The 25,762-nt window shown below is 36.3% G+C and overlaps 1 protein-coding gene across 2 annotated transcripts in view; it reads right to left on the bottom strand.

Annotated features, from left to right (window-relative positions):
• The window catches only part of LOC110093180 (synaptotagmin-5), a 45,994-nt gene extending 21,953 nt beyond the window's left edge, over positions 1-24,041 (bottom strand). The window contains exons 1-9 of one of the 2 annotated variants that reach the window (XM_020817991.2): positions 24,001-24,041; positions 23,500-23,723; positions 21,952-22,053; positions 20,999-21,049; positions 20,268-20,388; positions 15,945-16,063; positions 15,704-15,802; positions 4,594-4,674; positions 4,410-4,495 (exon numbers count right to left, since the gene is read on the bottom strand). In XM_020817991.2, the coding sequence (XP_020673650.1) occupies positions 4,410-4,495; positions 4,594-4,674; positions 15,704-15,802; positions 15,945-16,063; positions 20,268-20,388; positions 20,999-21,049; positions 21,952-22,053; positions 23,500-23,604 (764 nt within the window). In that variant the 5' untranslated portion in view covers positions 23,605-23,723; positions 24,001-24,041. The other variant, XM_020817990.2, reaches the window with a different exon arrangement.
• Positions 24,042-25,762: the final 1,721 nt, after the last annotated feature.

The raw sequence follows: 25,762 nt of genomic DNA, 5'->3' as shown, positions 1-25,762 counted from the left end.
CGGTTATGGCCAGAGCCAATATGTTCCTTATTGGAATCAAATCCTTGAGATATGAATCAATAGGATATGATCGATAGGGCACAAAGCCCTCTGTTAGCTAAGGTGGATTCAAATTTGTCCCCTTAGACAAACATCCACCCCAGGTCTACAAGGTCCCTTTGGACGAAGCAACCCATGGCTGCCGACAAGGATCCTTCTGTCTGGTTGGGTCGACTACCTCCTCTGACTAAGTAGACCAGGGACCACGATGGCCCGGGACGACGGAACCATGGGATCTTGATCGGGTCTATCATCCATTCCCCCACCATCCTCTTTAAGTGCACAATGGTGAAATTTCTATTCTAAATATCAAACTTTTCAAACCTTTTCACATACCCAAATCCAAACTCAACTTTTCAAATTCCAAATCCAACCCATCGCTGCTACTATATGCCAGATAACATGTATATTCTACATATCTGATTAATGACTAGCCTTAATCGAAAGTTCTCTCTCATGATCGGGAGGGGTAATTAACTATAGGGGCTTGCGCCTATAGGAAACCAGAACTCAGATCATAAAGTCCTCGCAAAATGAGGGCGAAATCTCTGGGTAGTGTCTTATCTACAAACCCATCTGCCTTCCAAAATTTACCTCGGAACTTAGTTCGTTAAAACTCCCTCGCCGAATAAGAAAAGCGAGTCGAGGCCGGGGCTGAATTTTCGGAGCCCACAGGGGTAAATCTACTTTTAAGACTATTCAAAATGAAAAACCAATTGCAACAGTCAAAGAGATTTTCAAATTCAAACTTAAAAATGAAAGGATTATTCATGACACCAGCAAGGTTATTACAGCCTCTAGCTCTGCTAAAAAAGGTGTGGGAGGAAGTGACGATGAATTTCATCGAAGGGTTGCCTCGTTCAGGGAGGTTTTCGGTGATATTGGTAGTAGTGGATCGTCTGAGCAAATATGCACATTTTATTCCTCTGAATCACCCTTACACCGCGATCTCTATGGCTACTGCTTTAATAAGAGAGGTAGTGCACTTGCATGGATTTTCAGAATTCATTGTGTCAAATAGAGATAATGTGTTCTTTAGCCATTTTTGGAAGGAGTTGTTTCGTTTACAGGGGGCAGTCCTGAAGAGTAGCACAGCATACCATCCCTAGACAAATGGCCAGACCGTAGTCAACAGAAGTGTAGATACCTATTTGAGATGCTTCATATCAGATATGTCGAAGAGTTGGGCAAGTAAATTTCTTGGGCCGAATATTGGTAGAATACCTCGTACCATTCCACAGCCCACCCCCTTCAACATTCTATGGGAGAGACCCATTGATGTAGGACTACGATGTTTGCAAATGATTTTATTAAGAACTTGCACAAACTCTTGATTAGAAAAATAACAAAGAAACTTATTAGCAAATAAAACAACGAATCAAAATGTGAGAGGGGTCACTTTCGTTTAGGCTAAGTTGCACATCAAAAAGATTTGAATCCTCAAAACAACGTAGAAAAATAACATTATGCCAAAGTAGTAGTTTTCAACAAAATTCCTAGTCTAACAATAAGATTAGTAAACAAATGAATGCACTCAAATTCCTAAGTTTACTAAGCTTAGCAGAATAGGACGAACGCGTCCTTCATGACTACAATCAAATCACAAGAAAGGGTTAGACTTAAGAACTATGAGAAAAGGGAGAGTAGAAAACCTCCGTTAAGGGTCGGCAGCAATCCTCTACTCGACGATCTTAAGTTGTTCTTCAATCGCTTCAACCAAGGTGTCCAAGATGCGTTTTATGAAGTCCTCAACCGTGTGATCGATCCTTGGGTTGATGTTGAAGAAGGTTGAATGGAGAATGTGCACGAAACCGTGTTCGTCGTACACAAGTCCGTAGTCAGTGTCGGGATCGACCATTAAGCCATTCATGGATGCTAGATGACGATGTCTTCCCAAAGATTGCTAGTACTCTTGAACGTTGTTGAAGAGAAAGAAGTTTCTCTTCAACTTGAAGTAGGGATGAGGAGCAAGAGGGCAGGTAGGAGTAAGGGGCCAGCGACTTTAATGAGAGGGGAGGGATTTATGGGATGGAGATTTGGGTTTCTAAGTTTAGGTTTGGAGATTAGGAAAGTTTTAAATAGGTCCAATTTAATTTGAAATTCAAATTGAATCAATTTGGAAACTTTCCTAAACTAGATTCAAGGAATTTAGAAAAGATTTGAACTTCAAATTTTGTGGGATTGAAATCCAAATCTACCCAAATATTTCATTCAAAATTAGGAAATAGAAATTGGGAGGGAGATTAGAGAGAGAGAGAGAGAGAGGGGAGGGTAGAGAGGGGCCGGCGATTTTGTGGGGTTGGGAGGATGAAATTAAGGAGGCATTAATGCTTCCTTGATTTAGGTGATTAAATTTGGGATGAAATAATTCATTCCAAAATAATTTGATATTAGTTGAGGGATTTGGAAACTTTTGATTTGGAAACTTTCCTAAATCAGATTTTATAATTTAGAAAAGGTTTTGAATTTCAAACCGGGTGAATTTGAATTCAAAATCTGTCTAAAATATAGCAATCCAAATTAGGAAGTAAATCCAATAGTGGACAAGGGGCTAGGGCCGGAGGTTTGGGTGGGGGTCGGGTATGGGGGAAGGCCGGCGGCTAAGTGGAGGGGAAGATGGCACGGCCGGTGGTGGTAGGGGGGAGGAAGAGAGAAAGAGATAGATGATGGAACCACGAACCCGACTTATCTAGGTTGGTTGGTATTGCGCAAATCTCCCTCTCCTAGGGATTTCACTCCAAACTCTCAAGCCCTCATGAGAATTCAAACAAGAGAAACAAAATTTTCATTTAATCATTCATTAACCTTCAAAGAGAAACATAGGGGCTATAAATAGCCTCGTACATAAGACTAAAAAATAATAAAGACGACAACGCCCTTAGGGCTTACATATGACATCCCTTAATAAAAGGGTACAACGGGAAACTAAATAAAACAAATACAAAACGACATCATAAATAAGAAAATACATGAAACAAATCAAAAATACAAAGACTCAATCGTGGTCGTAGATCGGTGGCCACGTCTCTGATAAACCTTCCATGATCAGATGTCCCCATCACCCACCTCATTTAATTCATTATGGACACAACACTACACCAGTATCCAATAGACCAGTACTTAGAGGAAAGGGACAAGGTATTATCAGAGCTCAAGAAACATTTATTGAGAGCCCAACAGATTACGAAAAGAAAGGCGAATGAGCACGGGAGAGAAGTATAATTCGAGCCAGGAGATAGGGTTATTAAAGTTGAAGCCCTACCGACAAAAGACACTAGTAAGGAGGAGGAATGAGAAATTGTCCCCACGATACTTCAAACCTTATGAGGTTGTGATGCCCATTTGAGCAGTGGCCTATCAATTGAGGCTACCCCCTTCATCAACATTGCATCCCATCTTTCATGTCTCGCAGTGAGGAAGGCGATAAGAGATCGAGATCACACACCATCTTCACTACCCCCGACTTGGACTGAAGACATGGAGGTCATTTTGGAACCTCTAGGAATAGAAGGTGTGCGCGGAGAAGAAATAGGGCCACAAGAAGTATTAATCAAGTGGAAGGATTTGTTGGAGCATGAGCTACATGGGAGTTATACGAGTTGATCAGGAGACAGTTTTCATCCTTCCACCTTAAGGACAATATGCATCTTTGGGGGTCGAGATTCTTATGCCCAAAAAGGGCAAAGGACTTCCGCCCAGTTCCTCTGAACCGGATCCAACAGAAGGGCTGGGTAGTTCTAGTTGGGGGGGAGGGGGGAGTTCGACCTCTCTTGTGTGGCTCAAGAAAGATTTAATTAAATATATTATAAAGAGAAATAGAGGGAGAGATGAAGGACGGTTTTAATGATAATTTGGAGGGAATTATTTAGGGAAAGAGTTAAAAATTGAGAGGAAATTAACTAAGAATAGGAGGCTGATTTGAGAGGGAAGTAGGGGAGCCTATTTAGGACTAACTATGCATTATTTTCAGATTATGCAATTGTTATTTCTGCTGTAGCTTTTCTTTAAGAGTTTTCTAGCGGTGTTTAGGGTTTGTGGGAGAGCCGATCTACCTCTCGAATGGTAGATTAATTGTATCTTTTGTTATTTCTTGAAGGAGTTATAAAAAATCGGCCCTAGGCCCCTAATATTTGTGTTCTAGCAATTTTTTCTTTTCTATTTTGCTGTTTTCACTTTCAAATCGCATCAGAATGCCATAGGAAACGAGTAACAAAAGCAGTAAATTGGATCTCTGTATCCTTTCTAACATTCTAAGTTCAAACGACAAACTCTCAACATCATATAACTACTGAAAATAGCTTATGTCGGTCAAACCTTACAAATAAACTTAATATGCCAGAAGAACTAAGATAAAGAATTATAATTCTTACCTTATATCAACATCAACTCCACCGAGAGGAACAACAATTCTATGGGGCCACTCAAGCTGGTCCGAAACAATCGAATGCACAGTATCCTGGTGTAGCCATGTCGCAATAATAAGGTTGATTTAAAGTTGAACAATTTGTAAGATGATGATAAAGATGAATATAGAAATCAACATGCCATACTTACATCTATCATGTCTGAGAGCCCAGGAATAGCAGTAAGACTTCCTCCCACAGCCTTCAAGGTATAATCTATTCTAGGCTTTGGCTGAAATAGAGCAACAATAGAATAGGGAAAGTGATTACACCATATTGCGTAAAACTAAAAGCATAACAAGATGCACCATGAGAATGCCTACAGCAAATGAGGAAAACAATATATACTAGGTGTTCTAATTTCACTTTTGACCCCATCCATTTGTAACGACAAATAAAAGAAATGAAACATGAAAAGAGGATGGACAGGGAATATGGTTAGAGATAAGTGTGGAACAAACACAAAATAACACAAAGAAACAATTGCTTCGATGTATCCAAGCAAAAAAAATGAAAAGTGTTCTTAGTTCAGTTCTTGGTTCAGATGCTGCAACCCTGGATCGATCAAAGTAAACTAGCTTGAGTCCAATTAGAAGTGAGCAGTGAGCTAAACTTACCAGACAACAAGCCAAACTCGAACCTTCCTCTGCTCGGTTCATTTCATCTTATTTAATTGTAAGCCAGCCTTAAAAACTGATACAAGAAATATATTAAGTTTTATAATTTCATGGGATAAGCTTAAACCCTACCTTCCTACTTTTCTCTCTGCCACTTTCCTAATTTCACATTATTTATGATATTAGTTGTCAACTCTTTAAATTTGCTTATTTCTCAATTTTCCTAGAATATGTGATAATTAGCTAGCCGCATTGAGCTAGAACCAAGGTTACTGTATGAATACTTCTTCTTCCATGCAGTGGTTCAAACTCGACTTGAGTCCTCAATATCCTTCTTTGATGCTGGTGTATGAATCATTCTTCTCAATTCATTCCTAAGCTCTTAATTAGGTGTTGACTCCGGTTATGCCTTTATTGTATAATATGTAGCTATGCTACGATGGTCTATCCCTTCTAATTCCTATTCCTTTCATGTTTATTCTATCTACAAATTTATTGACACATCTCTTGCCCTTCTCACAGTATGCCCAAACCACCTAAAGCTTAAATTGATGGGGACATCAGATCATGGAAGGTTTATCAGAGATGTGGCCGCCGATCTACGGCCACGATTGAGTCATTGTATTTTTTATTTATGTATTTTCTTATTTATGTTGTCGTATTTTATTTGCTTTATTTAGTTTCCCGTTGTACCCTCTTATTAGGGAATGTCGTATGTAAGCCCTAGGGGCATTGTTGTCTTTTATTTTTGAGTTCTTTGTATGAGGCTTTATATAGCCCTCCTTATTTTCTTTTGAGGTTAATGAATGAATGATAAAGATTTTTCCCATGCTTTGACTTCTTGAGAGAATTTGAGAAAGGTTAGAAAGAGGTCTCTATGAGAGGGAATTGGATCACCCACCAATCTTGGAAGAGTCCGGATTCGTGGTTAGTTTTGAAATTCTTTTCTCTTTCTTCCTCTCTTTTCTCAACGACCACCTCCACCACCGGCCAACATCAAGCCCTTCTCCCCTTTGGACATTGGGATCATTTCCCTTGTCTCCCCTCCTCACCCGATTCCACCCCACCTCATCCAAACCAGGCGGAAAGCCCAGTCAAGCCGCTGGCCTCCATGTGTTGTCTCCCCTCTTGCTTGTGACAAACCTTTCCGTTTGGGTCTTTCTAGGTTAGGAAACTTATTTAATTCAAATCCAAATTTAATTTGAGTTTGAATTGTTTCCTAATTTATGTATCATACTTTTTTGGAAAGATTCGTAATTGAATCCAATTTGAATTTAAAATTCAAATTGGATTTAACTATCCCTTTCTAAATAAAATAAAAAATAAAAAAAAAACTATCCCTTTCCAAATACTCAAATCCAAATCAAGCAATATTAATTGCTCTCCATAAATCCATCCCCTCCTATGGATGCCGCCGGCCCCCCATCCCATTAATCCCTATTTATTTTTTTTTCTAAAACCCAATTCTTTGCTTTGGAAATAATTTCAAATTCCCCTCATCTCTCCTTGGCCGAATCTCATAATCCCACACCTCCTTATCTCCTTTCCTAAAACAAGCATTGAGATTTGGAAACAAATTTCCCTCCTAATCCCCTCTCATGCCGCCGCCCCTACCTCTCTCCATCCCCTCTTAATTAATTCCATGCAATAGGATTAATTAGAGGATTGATTGACACTTCTTCCTCCACAAAATTTGAACCTAATTTTTCCCTAAGCCTCCATCTCTTTGTCGGCCATACCTAGTCACCTTCCCCACTACAAGTTGAAGAGAAACTTCTTTCTCTTCACAACGTTCAAGAGTACTAGCAATCTTTGGGAAGAAGTTGTCATCTAGCACTCATGAATGGCCGATCTCGACACTGACTACGGACTTGCTTACGACGAACACGGGTTTGTGCACATTCTCCACTAAACCTTCTTCAACGTCAACCCGAGAATCGACAATACAGTGGAATACTACATCCAACGTATCTTGGACACCTTGGTTGAAGCTATTGAAGAACAACTTGAGATCGTCGAGTGGAAGATTGTCGTTGATCCTTGACGGAGGTTCTACTTTTCCCTTATCTTGTATTTCTTAGGTCTAACCCTTTATTGTGATTTGATTGTAGTCACGAAGGACGTCATCGCCTGTTTCTGCTAAGCTTAGTAAATGTAGCCATTTGAGTGCATTCATTTGTTTACTAATCTCATTGTTAGACAAGGGATTTTGTTGAAGCTACTACTTTGGCATGATATTATTTTCCTACGATATTTTGAAGCTTCAAATCTTTTGTTATGTAACTTAGCCTAAACGATAGTAACCCTTCTTATGTTTTGATTCATCGTTTTAATTGCTAATAGTTTTATTTGTTATTTCTCTAATCAAGAAGTTGTGCAAAATCATTAAAAACATCATTGCAATCATCGTAGTTCTACATCATAAATCCCCTTAAAAGAGTTTTCACCTCTCATGACATATTCATCTATAAAAAATATATGCCAAGATATTTGATCCAACACAAATGATGCATTTGTAGGGTGAGCTAAAATTTTCCTTCATAAAATAGATTCCTCTATATATGTTAAGGGATATCCTCATTATTGCAAAATTCTTGATTGAGTTTTCAATTGGTAAATTTTGGGATGAGAGATTTTGTGAGATCTCGAGGGATCCTAATTTTCTTTTTAAAGATATTCTAGTTTACATGTGGGTTATTAGCAGTTTTCTAAATAATGAAATCTACATCTATAAGTATGGTCAATTCGTAAGTTTCAAGTAGATTCAATAGCTAGGCACATAAGAGAGCAAATTGTGAAAGAGGGCAAAGAGTTAAAGTATAATTCACAATAGAGAGGGTTTCTTCTCTGGTTCTCTAACAAAATATCAAAAGAAGGAGAAGCCTCAGGTGTTTGTCTCCATGCTGCAAAAAAAGAGGTGGAAACTGATTATTGTATTCTTCATACCAAATTTCAGAGGCGTGCATAAAAGAAGATCAACCTTTCGTTTTACTATCAGTGCAGGTAAGAATCTCAACATATTCAACATTGAGGGTGTTGTTCATGCATTAGCATTATGCAGGTATTTCAAATATTGTTTTTTTTAAGTATCGTTGTGGTAGGAAGGCTATTTTAGTTCAACAACGTAGAAGCTTGGCGTGCAAGTGCACATTGTGAAGTGTGCAAAAGCAATGATGATCTTTCCATTCTAACTGTTGCCTTCTTCAACAACAAATAGAATCCTCATCTTGATCATTCAAGTGGTGACCAACTCTTCGTTTAAGTAAAATAAAATTTTCATATGACATTTAAACTTAGTGAAATATTGGCTCTTTGTACAATTTTATTCTCTGATTATTTGAGTGAAAAATTATCATTATGTTTTATATTTTATGTTTATACATGGTCAATAAGAGTGGTATTTGAGTTTTTATTATATTTTATATCATTTAAATTTGTTTGGAAGGCATAACAATATTTTGAGCAACAACAACAACAACAACAACAACATCAAGCCTTTATCCCACTACGTGGGGTCGGCTACATGAATCCTTATTCTCCATTGTGTCCTATTAAAAGTCAAATTCTCGTTTAAATCTAATAAAGAAAGGTCATTCCTAATATTTTCTAACCAAGTCTTTTTAGGTCTACCCCTACCTTTCTTAACATAAGTCAAATCTAATACATCTACTCTCCTAACCGGGTCATCGCAAGGCCGCCGTTTTATGTGACCAAACCATCTAAGGCGACTTTCTCTAATCTTATCTTCTACTGGAGCTACTCCAACCTTTTCACGTATATGCTCATTTCGTATCCGATCTCTAAGGGTAAAGCCACTCATCCACCTGAGCATCCTCATCTCTGCCACACTTAGCTTAGTATTATGCTTCTCTTTTAAAGGCCAACATTCGGCACCATAAAGCATTGCAGGCATAACAATATTTTGAGCATGTGATGGAAATCTCACTTTTTCTCTCTCTATATATAAAATCCTTATGAAAGATGAAGATAACTGCAATTGAAAATTGCATACAAAGTTATTGCTTGAAAATTTTTCCTGCCCCCTTTCCTTGGCTTACCAAGGATCTCTCCCTCCTATTTTAAATGTTTTCCCTCTCAATATACTATTTATGGTTGTGCTCCCTTTCCCCTTCTCTCTCCCCTAAGGTTGTGTGCCCTTTTTATAAGTTATCATTCAAACAAAAATATAATGTATCCTTCTGATGTATCTCCATGATCCTCTCGCCCACTAGATAACAACATGCATAAGCGGATATTGGTTGAAAATTCAATAGTAGGGCTCACCATTGTCTCCTTGCATGTCAAATGCAAGACACATATTAGTTGAAAGCTCAAGTTCCAAGCTTACCATTACTGCTCCACGCATCAAAAAGGAGGATGCATGAAAGTGTTTGCACCAAAGATCATGAAGGGCATGTAGCATAATAAGAAAAAAATTCAAACATCATAACAGTACTAAAACCCCAAACAAGGCATTTAAAAATACATCCTAAATTGAGCAATTAACTATGAACCACCCAAAAAAAGGTCATTTTATAAATTCTTGGAGGGAGGGAGGGAGGTTACTCAAGCTGGAAATGTGTTAGGCGTGAACCGGCCCAGGAGGGGCCGGCTAGACCCGGGCCAACCCGGGTCTATTCCAGGCGGGGCGGAAAACCCAGCCAGGAAGGGGCGGACAAGCTGGGCCCCACTTGGGGTTGAATTGATGAGGTGGGAGGGAAAATTTTGAATGTCATGGGCTTTTTAGGTAATTTGTAATAATCCATTATGGTTATTTAGGGGGATTAGGAGAGAAAGGAGGTTATCTTGAATTTGAATGTAATTTGAGATCTAGGGTTTTCTTGCTTGGGCTCTTGGCGTTGCCGGAGAAGATCGGAGAGTTGTTCTTCCTCTCGAATCGAAGAACATTGTATCTTGCTTTTGCTTTGATCATCTACTAGTGGAATATAAGTCCATTAAGCGTTTTTCTCTCAGTTTTCCTATGATTTTCTACTGTTTTCATACGTTTGGGACTGATTTCCTGTAGAAAACAGCAACTTTCTTGTTGTTTTCTTCACGTGGAGCGATAGGAATACTTGGATCTAAGTATTTCCTATCATAAGCCTAGTTCCTATAAGCTTGAAACTAGTTTGAGCAAAATTTGCTTGAACCATTTTAACCTACTTGAGTAAGGTTTTTTTGAACTCACTCACACTCACAAAGTCCTCTTTAACTCCCATTCAAGAACATCAAAAGATTTTTCTAATGATATCAAATAATCCTCTTCTTATCTTTGTGGTAGATTAATGCATAGTTTATTTGATTAAATTCATTATCACCCTGATTTAGGCTTCACATTATCGAAGTTAGCAAGAATTTCTCTTGCACTGTTCAAAATTCAACGAAGAAAAGAAAAAGGCAATTGGTCCAATTTCTGACCTTCTAAACTACACTAAGAGGATGTCTACATTGATGCCCCAAGCAAAGTTGAAGTTAGGAGGTTTAATATGAACCTATATTTCATAAGAATCACAATCAAACTCATTCAACCTGATAAGATGAAATGATTGTACAATTGCCGAATGATATTTGTGGACTTTTTAGAAAAGAATTCAAAATAAAGGGAAAACTAAAATCGATCTTGATTAATTCTAATTATTTTAGCAAAATTGTTGAGTTTCATGCTTATGAGGAAAAAAATAGTCTCTTTTAAATTGAACATCCTTTTATGTACAATGTCTTCCCATTTATAATTTATATCTAGGTAATAAACAATGTTGTTCATTTTTAGTGCCATCATCCTTATAATACAAAATGCATCCATTGGTATAATAATCAATCTTTGGTGCATTGTAGACCTCGACGTTAATTTTTGGGTTGAAGCCGGTTAGTACCAAAATAATATACTAGATTGGTCTCTTTTAGCAGCATTACAAATTGATTGAAATATGCTTGAGAAATATTATAATATATTTCAATACTTAACATTCTAATTATAACATATAACTCTAAATGATTGGTGCAAACATGTCATAACAATTGCTGAGCAGCAGCATGCATAAATTTTTTTATCCTTACTATTTGGTGGCTCCTTAAAGATTTTTTCAATGGAATCATCATATCATGATATCAACAAGTCTGTTTATCAATTAACTGTGTATGGTTGATTGAAGCACCACACAAAAGTCAACACTTGCACATTGTGGTTCATACTTCCATTATGATATCCAAAACCAATGATCAGGTTAAAAACCTCCCCAATATAAATTTCTCCTCACTTCATTAGCCATTAAAAATAATTGGCTCTTGTGCTTATAATAAGAGCAACTAAGTTTTTCCTTTGTTATATGTAATGTTAACAAACCATAGAAATAAACAACGCAATTAAAATTAAGTTGCTAATCTTTTTTTTTTCCAAAATGAAGCTTATTGTATATCCAACATCATTGAACTATGATATTCATGTTTTGTGATTGAAAGAGTGTTAGTAACTTCAATTGGATATCGTCCTTAATACTTTTGTGTTAGAAATATCATTAACAAATCCTATTAAATTACTACTTAACCCTATGTACTTAAATTAATTTATATGACTATCATATTTGAATAAAAAATAAGAAGTTTTATTATAAAAATTGATTTAGATGTAAAAACTCGTAAAATTGGGAAATATATAAAGAGGCCCGTAAGGAGTCTAAGAAAGCAATATACGATAAAAGAATTTCAGCTTTTAATGATTTATTTAATAAATTGAATACTAAGGAGGGTGAAAGATAAATACATAAGTTAGCCAAACAAAGAGATATGAGTAATAAAGATTTAGTTCAAGTGAAGTGCATTAAGAATGAATATCAAAAAAGTGTTTTTATTAGAAGAGGATATTCAACAAAGGTAAAAGAGATGTTTTGCTAAGCTTCTCAATGAGAATTATGAGAATACGATTGACTTTAGTGACCATAGCACCCTAAACGAAAATAGAGTTTTTATTTTTATCGGCGTATTAGTAAAACTGAAGTTATAGAGACTTCAAAGAAAATGATATGTGAAAAAGCTGTTGAACCTGATGATATTCGACTAGAGGTGCATAAATGCTTAGGAGAAGAAGGAATTTCTTGGCATACTAAAATTTTTAATATTATTTTGAAGATTAAAAAGATGTCAGATGAGTGGAGAATGAGTGTGTTGATTCATATTTTTAAGAATAAAGATGATGCACAAGATCGTGCGAATTATAGAGGAATTAAGTTAATGTATTATGCTTTAAACTATGAGAGAGAGCTATAAAGAATAGGTTAAGATATGATACTTATGTTTCTCAAAATCAGTTTAGATTCATGTCGGGTAGGTCTACTATAGAAGATATACATTTATTGAGAGGTTCGATGGAGAAGTATATAGAGAATAAGGAGGATCTACATAAGATTTTTATTTTTTATTTAGAGAAAGCATATGATAAAGTTCCAAGAGAAGTGCTACTAGAAAAGAAAGGGGTTAGCAATGCTTTTATTCAAGTCATTAAAGATATGCATGTAGGAACTATTACTTGTGTTCAAACACAAGGTGATTTGACCAAGTATTTTCCTATTTCAATTGGATTACATCAAGGATCAGCCTTACTAGACATTTGCAAGAGATTGTATCTTGGTGTATGCTTTTTGTTGATGATATTCTTCTTGTTGATAAGAATAGAGAGGAGTTAAAGATGAACTTGAATTATGGAGGTCAACCTTAGAATTTAAAGGTTTTCGTTTGAGTAGATATAAAATTGAATATATGGATTTTAGTATTAATAGATCTAGTGGGGGATTGTGACTTTGGGCAATCAAGTCATTAATAAGAGTACATGTTTAGATATCTTGGGTCTATTGGTTTGAGTGATGGTGAAATTGATGGGTACATTATTAGTAGAATTCAAGTTGGATGGTTGAATTGGAGGAAAGTATTAGTCTTGTTGTGTGATAGAAAAGTCTCGCTCAAACTTAAGGAAAATTTCTATAAGATGGTGGTGTGACCTACAATGGTTTACGGCTTAGAATGTTGATGACCATTAAAAGAGAGCATAATTTTAAGTTAAGTGTTGCAGAGATGAGGATGCTCAGGTGGATGAGTGGCTTTACTTTTAGAGACAGGATATGAAACGAGCATATATGTGAAAAGGTTGGAGTAGCTCCAGTGAAAGATAAGATTAGAGAGAGACGCTTTAGATGGTTTGGTCACATAAAACGGCGGCCTTCTAATGGCCAGGTTAGGAGAGTAGATGCATTATATTTGGCTTACGTTTAAGAAAGGTAGATGTGGACCTAAAAGATTTTGTTATAAAATATTAGAAATGACATTTCTTTATTGGATTTAAATGAGAATTTGACTCTTAACATGACACAATGGAGAAAAAACATTCATGTAGCTAACCCAACGTAGTAGAATAAAGACTTGATGTGGTTGCTATTGTACTATCATATTTGAATAACCTAACAATCATATTATAAATAAGGCTTAAAAATTGAAAATCCTAACAAAAAAGATTAGCAACTCAAAAACCTACAAATAATAACACATCATTTACCTTCAAAGTGTAGATCAGAAAGTGATAATAGCTTAGTGATCACAATGACCTAGAAAGCTTCGTAGAGGGAGAATATGCATTTGTTTGTAATGAAGACATACACGAACAATAAAAAAGAGTGAGATGTTGAGACGGCTTTAACCTTGGATAAGAAATAAGGTGAGGGAGCAAGGAACCAATGGACCCTCGATGACATGGAGGGCAGTTAGGGATCAAAAACTTAAGAACAAACAGAAATGATATATGATGTTGGCTAGGGAATTTATTAAGGAAACCAACAGATTGTTGATTGACTAAATTTCTGACAAATAATTAATCAAAACATATAATAACAACAAATTATTCACGAAAATTTTTCCTATAAAATTTATTAGCAAAATACCCGATGCAATTCTATCGAAAAAAAAACTGCAAGAATTATAGATGACAAAAAATTTGCTAGAAATTTATAGTATTTCAAAATATTTTTATAATACTATCAAAATTGTACTAACAGTGGAAAGAATCCCAAATGGGGAATACTAATATTTTAGAATTTCATCAAATCAATTTTTAACATCTATAATAACCCCCATAACTCACCAAATTTGAATATATGATACAAAAACACAAAGTTTCACTTTTATTTATCTTCTTCAAAACTATAATTCAATTTCATAAATTTATATAAATTGATGCATACTTCATAAATATATTTAAATTAATGCATACTTCATAAATATATTTAAATTACTCCTTCCAATAATTACTTAGATTTAACGCTTTAATCTTTCTTTCTATCTTCATCTCTGACTGAGATCCTAATATATTCATTCTCAGTGCATCAAACTTATTAAGTTCTTTAGGTTTCATTCCTTTTGCTTTATATCTATATATATATATATATAATTTTCTCGCCTCTTAGGACCTAACAAATCATTAAGAGTTCTAGTTTTGGTTTTGCTTGCTATACTTTATAAAAAAGTGATGTAGATTTAAGAGCTTTTATCATTTTTCAAAAGTGCATATTTCTTCTCTTTAACATCACTCTACCAACAATTCTCCAAGTCTAATTATTCAAGATTTCTAGACACTTCAAAAACCATATAAGAATTTTCTTAATGTGAGCGGTCATCTCTTATGGCATCAAGTTTGGCTCAACTTTAAATCACACATTTTGCTCTTTAGAAAATCCATCTCAAGGGACTAGCAGCTTCTCACCTGTCATCTTAGGACAAATATTTCTACTGATTACTTTCTTTGAACTTCTGAAATGTGCCTATAACCATACTTTATAGTGTGTGTTTAGATTACCATGTTATCAAATTGCAACATTAATGATCCTTTCTTTAAGTAAAAAAGAAAATATAAACCATCATACTTAGATGGTTCAATTTTAAATGGGAACCAAGTGTCCTAGTTTCGGGCACATGACAATTATTGATAGATCATTTATAACTATGAAATCTACTAGATCTTCTCCTAATTCATATTGAACATGAGTCCTCTCATAACACTGATTACAAGAACCTTGGCCTACCAAATCACTAAAAATTATTCTCCCTTCCCAAATTTGATTTTCTAGAACTTGAAAGCCAGCATAATGAGTGAATAATGGTCAATATCCACTCCAAATCTTTAATTTGCGATGCTGTAAACAAATAAAATTCCGCCTAAATGCTACCGACTTCAGTGTGCAGTTACCTAGTATCTGTTGTAGTTTTACTATCTTGAATAGACTTAAGATACAACCCTAGTTGTGAAAATTTTGGATTAAGATTGACCTTATTGAAGAATATGAAATGCTCCGTAGAAAAATAAGTGTGGTGACGTTATAAGGCTAAAAGTTAGCACTGCACATGTCAAAGTCTTCATCTTCCATAAAGAATATGTTTGGTTCACATATTTCAACCGAGAAATACCACCACACATCTAGTATTACTAATTTTGGCTTCATTAACACATTAGCACAACTGAAAATGCACTAAACAAATTTTCTTCAGATAATGTTTCAACCCCGAACAACTGATGATCCACCATTCGTAAGAGTACAAATTTTTAAAATAACAAAATAGAAAACCTGGGAAAATTGCATGATTAGGAAAGGAACATGTTACCCCTACCTCCGAAAGGAGAGCAACAACAACAGCGGAAATACAAGGAATTTCATCAGAAAGTTGGAATATGACGCGCACAATTGTGAAAACCTGAAGATCCTTCAACTGGTTTCAACACATAATCAAAGAGGTCAGAATCCTAAAAAGCATCTAAATTATAAAAAAACGAATTCCTAAATTCTGATCAAATTAAAACATATGAATGCTTTATAGCAAAGAATTTTGAACCATAAGTTGAACTCCGGACCTGAATAGGTAAAGAAGCAACTAGAGCTTCAACTGCCAAAATTATACTCGGGTCTCCACCCCATCTTAAGTCAATATCCATAATAATTTGACCTTTTTTTAGGCTCTGTACTTTGATGCCTAGCAGATAAAAGCACACAATAAGATTACTTTAAGTATAGTGCAGGAGATGCACATTCTCTAAGCCAGAAAATCCTGTTAAATGATTGACATTATGAGTAAAAATGAAAATAAAAAAGATGGTTTATAATGATTTTAAGAAAGAAAAAACAGCATAAACTTAACATTGAAAAAACAACCACTTGGAAGATATAGCTTGGACAAAGCTGGTCAGATTGGCAAAACAGTAAGATGGAAAGCAACAGGCAACAACTAAACAGCGTCCTTGGCACTCAGATAGCGCAGGCCTTATGCAGGAAGGAAGAACTGATGATGGTAAATAATCCAAATGTTTTCATCCATCACATTTAAACAATGATCGAAGAAATTGAAGGAATTATATGAATGATACGCATCATAAATTATTCTAGTCATTAGTTGATCTGAATGCACTGGAAGATAATGCAGCAAATTTGTGCAACTTCTAATGTTTCGCAATTGTAAAAATTGTAAGGACAACTATGTTAGTCTCATGAGCAACATCTAAATAAGCAAACAATAAAATGTATCCACAAAGTTCTTGTTGACCAGTAAAAAAAAGGCTATACAGTTTCATGTATGTGTTACATTGTTCTGAGCCCTCAAATATGATCATGAATGATGCCATTAAATTAAAACGCCTTTAGAAAAATCAAATATGTCAACCAGATAACTTTACTCAACATTAGAACCTAGCAGCCTTTGCGAACTTTCTTTTCGCACCTTTTTTGATGGCTATGTCAGACAATATTCTTAGAATGTTCAATGTGTATAAAATGGGATGACATATTGCTTCCTCACTTTTCGTGTTAGTTCACCAAATGAATTGGGAACGTTCCACATATCAACTTTCAAATTTTCTTGTGATAAGAAGCACTTGACTTCAAAAGCATGAAGTACCAAAGTTAATAAGAACCAATGAATAAGCTCATTTTAATAAAATAATTAATGCCCTGCAATCATATTATATTTTTATTCCATGGAAATCCTATCCTGATAGTACGCAAATAAGATTTTTAAGTAACTTTCTATAGAAGGAAAGCAGAATTTTCACTTTACCATACATAAAAACATGCTCTTAGTTCAATAGTTGGTTTAGGTGCTACTGAAGAGGTTCTACAAGGGTCAGCAAGAAGTAGGAAGAAGAGGAGTGCGGCTATAAGCTGACAAAGATGAAAAAGATGCGAAGAGAAATGATGAAAAGAAAAGGAAGCAAAGATTAGGAGAGAAAAACAGAAGTCTAATATTTGTTGAAGGGTTAGATTTCCTAAATGTTGCATGGTACACGCTACATAACCATCATGTCTAAGAGTTATCATAACCTTGTCCATGAAATAACTAAATTAAAGATTCTTGTTGTCTGAGGTTTCACCACATGAAGAGCACAAAATGCAGGAAATGAGGTCCTTACATGACTTTTGGATCAGTGATTTTTTTACATGTGCATGCTCCAAGTGGAAAAGAGGTGCTAACGATGCTCCACAATTAACTTGCATTAAAATTGTATCAGTGCCATCAGCACATTTTACCAAATGCAGCACAATTGTAATAGGTTCAAGCCTCCTCCCAACATTAAATTAGAATATGAATTGGGTTGGCCTGGTTGGGCTCATCTAATTACTAAAGTAAACTAATACCAAAGTAAATAAGCCCTTTATAAACCAACCAGAATTAGCTTATAACTAGTACAAAACAGTGTGATGGGAACATTAGAGCTTGGAAAGTCTATCAGAGACGTGGCTATCGATCGACGGCCACGATCGAGTCAATGTAGTTTTGAGTTATTTCATGTATTTGTCTTTTATTATGTTATTTATCTTTTATTATTTATGTTGTAGTTGTTTTCCCGTTTTTACCCCTTACTAAGGGAGATCGTATGTAAGCCCTGAGGGCATTGTCGTCTTTCTTGTTTTAAGTCCTATGTACGAGGCTATTTATAGCCCTTATGTTTCTTTTTGAAAGTTTAATGAATAAATGATCAATTTTCTTCGTGTGATTTCTTTGTGAGATCTTGAGAGTGTGTAAGAGTGAAATCCCTATGAGAGGGAAATCGGATCACCCATCAATCTTGGAGACGGCCGGGTTCGTGGTTCCTCGTCATTACTCCATTATCCATCTCCTCTCAGCTCCTAGCCGTCGGCCAAGGATCTTCCAACCCTTAGTCGCCGGTCACTTCTTTTCCCACCACCACTGCCGCCTAAAATTACCCCCACCACCCAAACCACCGTCCAACCTAACCTCACCCTCACCCCACCGAAATCCCCCATAGAGCCCACCAAGCCACCGGCCTCCCATCTCCCTCTCCCTCCAAGTTTCAAATTCCCTCTTGATACCTTCCATAAGCATCCACTCTTAATTTGGGAAGATTTAATTTCAAAATTCAAACTTATTTGAATTTGAAATCATTTTCTAATTTAGGAAACCTATTTTAGGAAAGTTACTTAATTAAACACCTTTTGAATTTCAAATTAAAGGGGATTTAATTATTTCTTTCCTAATTCCTAAATCTCAAATTAAGTAACCCAAATCCCTCCCCAAAATCTCTCCCTATCTCATTAAGCCGCCGGCCCCTCCCTCCTTAATTGTTTGGATTTATTTCCTAAAGCCCCTCTCCCCTTTTGGAATTAATTCAAAACTATCATGCTCCCTCCTTGGCCGAAATTCCCAAAGCCTTGCACCTCCTAATTACTTTCCAAAATCTAATATTAAGTTTTGGAAACAAATCCCTCATCTCCCTCTCCCCCCCCCCCCTTTTAGGAACCCCCCCCCCCCCCCCCCCCCAAAACCAAAATTAATCCCTCTTGATTTCTTTGCTATTTGCTAACCCCTATTTGGGAAGATTTCAAACACCCTTTCCCTCTCTCCTAGCCGCCCCACCCATTTTCTAAATACATCATAATCCTTAGCAAACTAAAAGGATTATTTGGGGAAACGTTTGCTTGATATCCCTCCACTCCTTTCCTTCAAAAATCTGAAACTAAATTATCCTCTATGGTCCCACCCATGGCCGGCCACCTCTCCCCCTCTTCCCCTTAGGAGTTTTCAAGATAAGCTCCTCTCTTTCAACCTTACTTGGTTTCTCCAGGATATGGTTGCATAGAAGGGCTTGTGCACATGAAGAAGAAAAGGCGCTAGTGCTTCTTGCTTGCGTACTTACTAGCTTATGGGATTAGCACCGGCTGGATGGAAACAACCTCTTAGAACTAGAAAATGCCCGGTAAGAAACAGAGTGCTAGCAAGGAATCAAATTCTTTCATGGGGGCAACTGACAATGAAACTGAATCGAATGGAAGCTTTCTCGCTTGAACTGTACTTTTAGGAGCCTTCAAGGGAAGTACCAACTAGTGTGCTCAACACTTCAACACTAGAGAAACTTCTTTCTCTCTAATTTGAACCTTCAAGAGATGCTACGATGAACATCTTCAACCTATCACTACTTGTTTCCGGGCTTCGACAAAAGTAAACTTCTTCGGTTCTTCCCCTTTCAATTATCTTGCTAATCCACTAATCTTGTAGGTGGTGATCTAGTCGTGGGGAATCGTGCCTCGCCTCCTGCCTGAGCTTAGTAAACGTAGGAACTTGTTTCGCCTTTGTCTAAGCTTAGTAAACGTATGGTCGAGCATACTTTCGATGCTTCTAATTTTATTGTTAGATTAGGAATTTTTGTTGAAAGATAATACATTTTCTTATTGTCGAGATTCTAAATTGTTTTGATAATTCAAGCGCTTGGCAAGTGGCTTAGCCTAAACGTAGGCACCCCTCTCTTGTTTTCTTTTGTCGTTTTGACTGCTAATAGTTTTAATCTTAATTGTTTTATTCAAAAAATTGTGCAAGTTCTTATCGCATCCATTTTAAGCATTGTAGTCCTACATCACAGTGGATATAATTTTTTGGTTTGCTCAATGTACCAAGTTGCATGCCGATCACTAAAGGTGTTAATTATTATCTCATGAATGTTTTGAAACATCAATACACTGGTTGATGTTTAGTACTATGTGATGAACTAATACTGTAGGAACATACAATAGTAGATTATGTATGTTCAGTGAGAATTCTACTGATGCTCATGTAAGGTCTACTCATTATTAATTCCCTAGCAATTCATTATTAATCATACCAAGTAGAAATATTAATCAACTGACATTATTGCAGATCAGCTTGTTAAAAAATTGACAAAAGAACAAACCTTCAATCTTGGGTGGCACGCTCCCAAGAGAAAATTTGCTGAACCTCAATGACGTTATTCCTGGGGGGCGATAGTCATCTAGTAGTGGTTCCACAGAATCTTTAACAACAGCAGTGGCCGCCTGACCAATGAACATAAACAGAAAATATCATCGCACTGACCAAATATGAAAACTAATCTTTATAGTCCTTTATCAAGCATTAAAGCCTAAACCAACATTTCATGATGCAACAAATCTATAGGAATGTCTCCATCAGGTTGAGATATAAAATATAATTAAAGAATAAGGTACACAGGTGCCAAAATAACAAAAAAAAAACGTCATACTGTTTAGTTTTGAAGAAAAATCAAAGATTAAAAGGTTTAAACAGAAGTATAAAATCCATGGCCAATGATCGTCACAAAGAAATTATATCAAGCACATCTTCACACGCTGCTAAGTATAAGTTCCGTTGTTGATAGCTCAATTATGATGATGAAATTCATTCTTATGTTCAAACATTTCTTTAGGATTAGAGATGGAAGAGGTGACTTTGTTCCAATAATAACGACTACAATCAATCATATTATGTTGTATGAGGAAGAAGTCATGACAAAATAATGGCAGGTGATGAATGTTTATCAATTATAGAAATAAATAGTGATGCATTTATATTCATGGGCTACAACGTGGCTTAGATTACAAAATGCATATACTTCAGCAAATTTCTGCAGAAGGAATAAAAGCATACTTCAGCAATAAACGGCCATAGTTTGCTCAACTGTTTATTAAGCCACTTAACCTGCACAAAAGAAGACAATGAAATTATTGGTAAGAAAATGAAAATTAATCCAACATAAAAATTTAAATGATGATCTAACAGGGAGACTTGAAAATTAGATATGCAAGGTAATCAGTGGATACAAGAGACAATGGCCAATTATATTACTTAAATCAGCCTTTGGGTAAGTTCGAAGGATTTACCCATGCCATTTCAATCTTATTCAGAATATTTTTAGAATCTTTAAATTGAGAAAAGTTAAACATATTTTCTTCAAATTTTCATTACCAACAACTTTGGCAATCGATGCCATCAACATTAGCCCTATCCTAACTATTTGGAATCGGGTTCAGTATTATGAATTCTAATTTTTTGTCCATTCTTGTTGAGTGTTGAGGTATTAAACATATTTTTCACAAATCATTTTGAATGGCTTCTCTCCATCTAACTTTAGATCTACTTGTGTTCCTTCCTAAGCACCTAATATTAATTTTATCAACTTCTTTAACGAATATATTTTCTAACCTTCTGTGTAGGAGTCCGAATCACATAAGTTTATTTTTAATCATCTTATTCTCAAAAGATGTCAAGATAAATTGAAGGATATATAATTGATTCATTTTTCAAATGAATGGTGCCTCTATCAATGATAGAAACTTTTCAATGGCTACTAGTCCTTATTCTTCTCTCGCCATTTAGCACAAGAGAAGAAAAAGAGAAGGCATGTTGAGGGTCTACAACCATAATCCATCCCGAGAAACAACTTTTGACAAAGAAAAGAGACAACTAAAGCACCTATGAAAAAAACAAAAATATATAAAATGATAAATAAAAGTTTAAACTACCATTAAATTTGAACAACATGCCTAGAATTGCAAATGTGCATAACTATGGAGCAAACTTGAGTTCTAGTTACAATGTACCTGCTCAAATGCAGGGAAAGATATCCATTCAGGAAACTTGTCACCGCAGAGTTTTCTTAAGTCATCTCTATTAAGAGACCCCAAAATTTTAATATCAACCGCCTGTAAAAGAAACACAGAATAAGTTGTTTTATATTTTCACAATATAAATTGCTACCATGCAAATAAAATCTAAAACTAAATGTGCATTACTCTCTACTAACATGGATCTAAGATAGAGGTAGATTGTCTGATTTAATAATAATAGAAGATTAACATGTCGGCATGTAATTTTCATTAGTGCAGATCAAAATTAATTAACATGAGAATCATGCATGTACATAAAAGTATACATATATTTTGCACTGGCACAACAAATAAATTCTCCCTATAAACCCGAGTCACATATACACACACCAAAATGAAATAAAATGCATGCAACAACGAATGCACTTTTGAGGGTATGGCCTCAACTGCTCCAACTTTCCCACCAACTCGTTGGCTAAGCCAACCCCCCTAAACCTTTAAATTTCAAGATTTGGGATCAGGAGATTTGGAAAAAATAGAGATGAACTCAAGAACCAGAAGAGTCAACGAGAGTGAGCGATTGAGAGTGCATGAAGTGTCGAAGACATAGAGATACCACTAAAGGAGGCATGTTGATTCACGCACGGCATTTCTCCTCCCTTTTTCTTTTTTTGACCTTTGCAATAAACCATTTCTTGCTCAAAGACCCAACAAGAGAGGCTTCTACTCAAAGAGTTTGTTGGATGTGACTCATCAATAACTTCTTATATACAGCCAACTAAAAAGGTAAGCCTTACTACTTAAATTATTATTTTTGTTAAATTTTGTGTAATTCATGTTAGTCATTGACCTTATACCCTCCCTCTCTTGCTGGCATTAGATGATGTTATTGAAGACATAATAGAACTGTGAAGTTAGGAAGTGTGTGGTGGAAGGAGAGAACTAATTGCACTTAAAAAATTAGGAGTTGAACATAAGAGATAATGCTGCTACAATTATTGAGTTCCTCATGAAAGTCATGCCACAAAAACCATACGGAGACCTCAATAACCTAACAAATAGGCAAGAATTAACTGAAGAGAACTTTGAATAATAAGAGAAAAAAGTGTTATATATAATATAACAAATTAAAGTACTCAAATGCATCGGTTATGTACACAAGTAACTTTTAACATATATCATATGAGATTTCAAACTGAAAATGTTAAAATTTAAGTGGAAGAAAAATATTTAAAATAATTTGCTAGCCGGTATACAAGCACTACAAATTTCCATTCGGTTTTAGCTGGTAAAGTACATATAAAGTTTAGTAGGAACAGTGCCTTTGCCTACACATTTCGCCCAATAATTCCAATTCAAACCAAACACTTCGGTAATCCATTATCCAAGAATAGCAACCGATGGATCTGCTCACCAACGCCGTCATCGTAAATTAGGGACAAATAACAGTAATTGAAATCTAACTTGCCAGAGTCCAAGCATCAGAAAATGCAAGATAAGAAAAAGAATATCTAGAAATCACAAACTATGCCTTGCACTGACCTTACTTATCCTCTTGGTGCTGCGGCGCATCATCATGCGGCTCCAACCAGCGACCAATGCGATCCCCACCAACGTCCCCATCACCAATCCCGATATGAATCCCATCTCTTCTCAGAATCTCAATCTTGGTTTCGTCGGCGCAGAAACGAGTTAACACAAACAAAACCCAACGTCTCACCCTCGCCTACTCCAAGATCGTGACCTCAAGTCTTCGCCTCTGACCTCTACGAAAAATTCGAGGAATCCAAACAATCAACTGAAAATTCCCGGGGAAAATCAATATTGACGAGGAAGAAATTGGATGAGTAATAGGTTAAAATGGTAGGAGACGTACGTCAAACGGACAGAATACCTAGTCGTCGAGGATTCAAGACGAAGTGAGCGACAGAGGCCACCGAGGAGACGCCTCAGTCAAGTGCTCAGGGATAAGAAACCGATCAGCTGAGGATGAGAAATTTTAGGTTAAAATGGTAGGAGACGTACGTCAAACGGACAGAATACCTAGTCGTCGAGGATTCAAGACGAAGTGAGCGACAGAGGCCACCGAGGAGACGCCTCAGTCAAGTGCTCAGGGATAAGAAACCGATCAGCTGGGGGAGATCCAAGAGAGAAGAAGGAAGAGAAGGAAGAAAGCTCCAGCCCTAACTCCTCTTAAACCACCATCAGAGTTCCTTCGCACCACTGCCGGAGTTCTGCCGCACCACAACCAGACCACCAAGGGACGCCAAAGTTCTGCCACACCACCGCCGGGCCACCAAGGGACGCCTGAGTTCTATCGAATCACCACAAAACCATCAAAGGACGTCGAAGTGCCGCATGAAGCTGGAGTGTCCCTTGACGCTAAAGTGCCACTATCGGACCACCTCCTGACACCGGAGTGCTGCTAAACCACCTCCGGACAAGTCATACCATTATACTTTGCTCAAATTATAGTGTAATCATTTTCAACTGGGCTAGGCCCCATGGTTTTTTTTCTCTTTCTTGAATTTTCTACGTTAAAAAATATTATGTTCTCTATGTGTGAGTTTGATATTCGTGCAACGCTAAAATGTAGAATTATAACTTTATTGATGCGTATATTCTAGCCGCAACAGTTATAAATTTTGAATGCATAAGATAAATTTTTTAAATATTTTTATGTTATATAGATTGGTATTAAAACTATTAGGATATCAATAAATATTCCTACTCGAATATGACTTGAAAAATTAGAATTCGGATTGACCCGTTTAACAAATAGTTCGTGTTGACTCACAAACTGGCTTTTGAATAAAAAATGATCTATTTAATAGTTCGTGTTGACTCACAAACCGACTTTAGAAGAAGGAAGAGAAGGAAGAAGCTCTAGCCGTCTAACTCCTCTTTAATCACCATCGGAGTTTTGCCGCACCATCGCCAGAGTTCTGTTGCACCACAACTAGACCACCAAGGGACGCTGGAGTTCTGCCACACCACTAAGGGACGCCTGAGTTATGTTGAATCACCACCATACCATCAAAAGATGTAGAAGTGCCACTCGAAGTCGGAGTACCCCCTGACGCTGAAGTGCCACTGTCTGAAAACCGCCTGACGCCAGAGTGTTATTGGACCACCACCTGACATTGGAGTGATACTAGACTTTTACGAAACTTTCAGCCGACAATTGTAATCTGGTCATCTTCATGGACAAGTCAGACCATTATACTTTGTTCAAATTCTAACGAAATCGTTTTCAACTGGGCTAGGACCCATGGTTTTTTTCTTTCCCGGGTTTTCCATGTAAAAAAATATTGTGTTCTATGGCCTCAGCTCAACAGTCAACGCATAATTTCTTATTTGGATGCAAATGAGCTTGCTCGAACCATTTTAATGATCCGTACGCAATGACATTTTATTTCATAAAATAAAGTCTCTATTAAAAATTTTAAAATGTGCAAAATCTCATGCATGGAACTTTTATTCGCCTGACATTCCAATGGCATGTGTCGTATGTAAGATAATGAACATATTACTATCATTTAAGCTTTGGTTCGACCTAGGCACTTAGCTCGTTGTCACAAATATGATGTGAATTGATTAAGGGGCAACCTCTATAGACACTTCAAAATTATTGTTGATATTGTATGAGCCATAAGAAAGCATGAGTAAGCTTATAAGAGTATTTTAATTAAATAAAGCAAAGGATTAATGGGGGTCGAAGTTGAGTTTTTTATGGTCCTTTCTATAGTCTCTAAGATGGCAATGAGCACAACACTCTAAATACCCAATTTAACATGATTTTGAT

The sequence above is a fragment of the Dendrobium catenatum genome, unplaced genomic scaffold (genome assembly GCF_001605985.2).
Source record: "Dendrobium catenatum unplaced genomic scaffold, ASM160598v2 fragScaff_scaffold_963, whole genome shotgun sequence".
NCBI lineage: Eukaryota > Viridiplantae > Streptophyta > Magnoliopsida > Asparagales > Orchidaceae > Dendrobium > Dendrobium catenatum.
The sequence above is the reverse complement of the archived record's forward strand: the minus strand, read 5'-3'. Positions and strand labels throughout refer to the sequence as shown.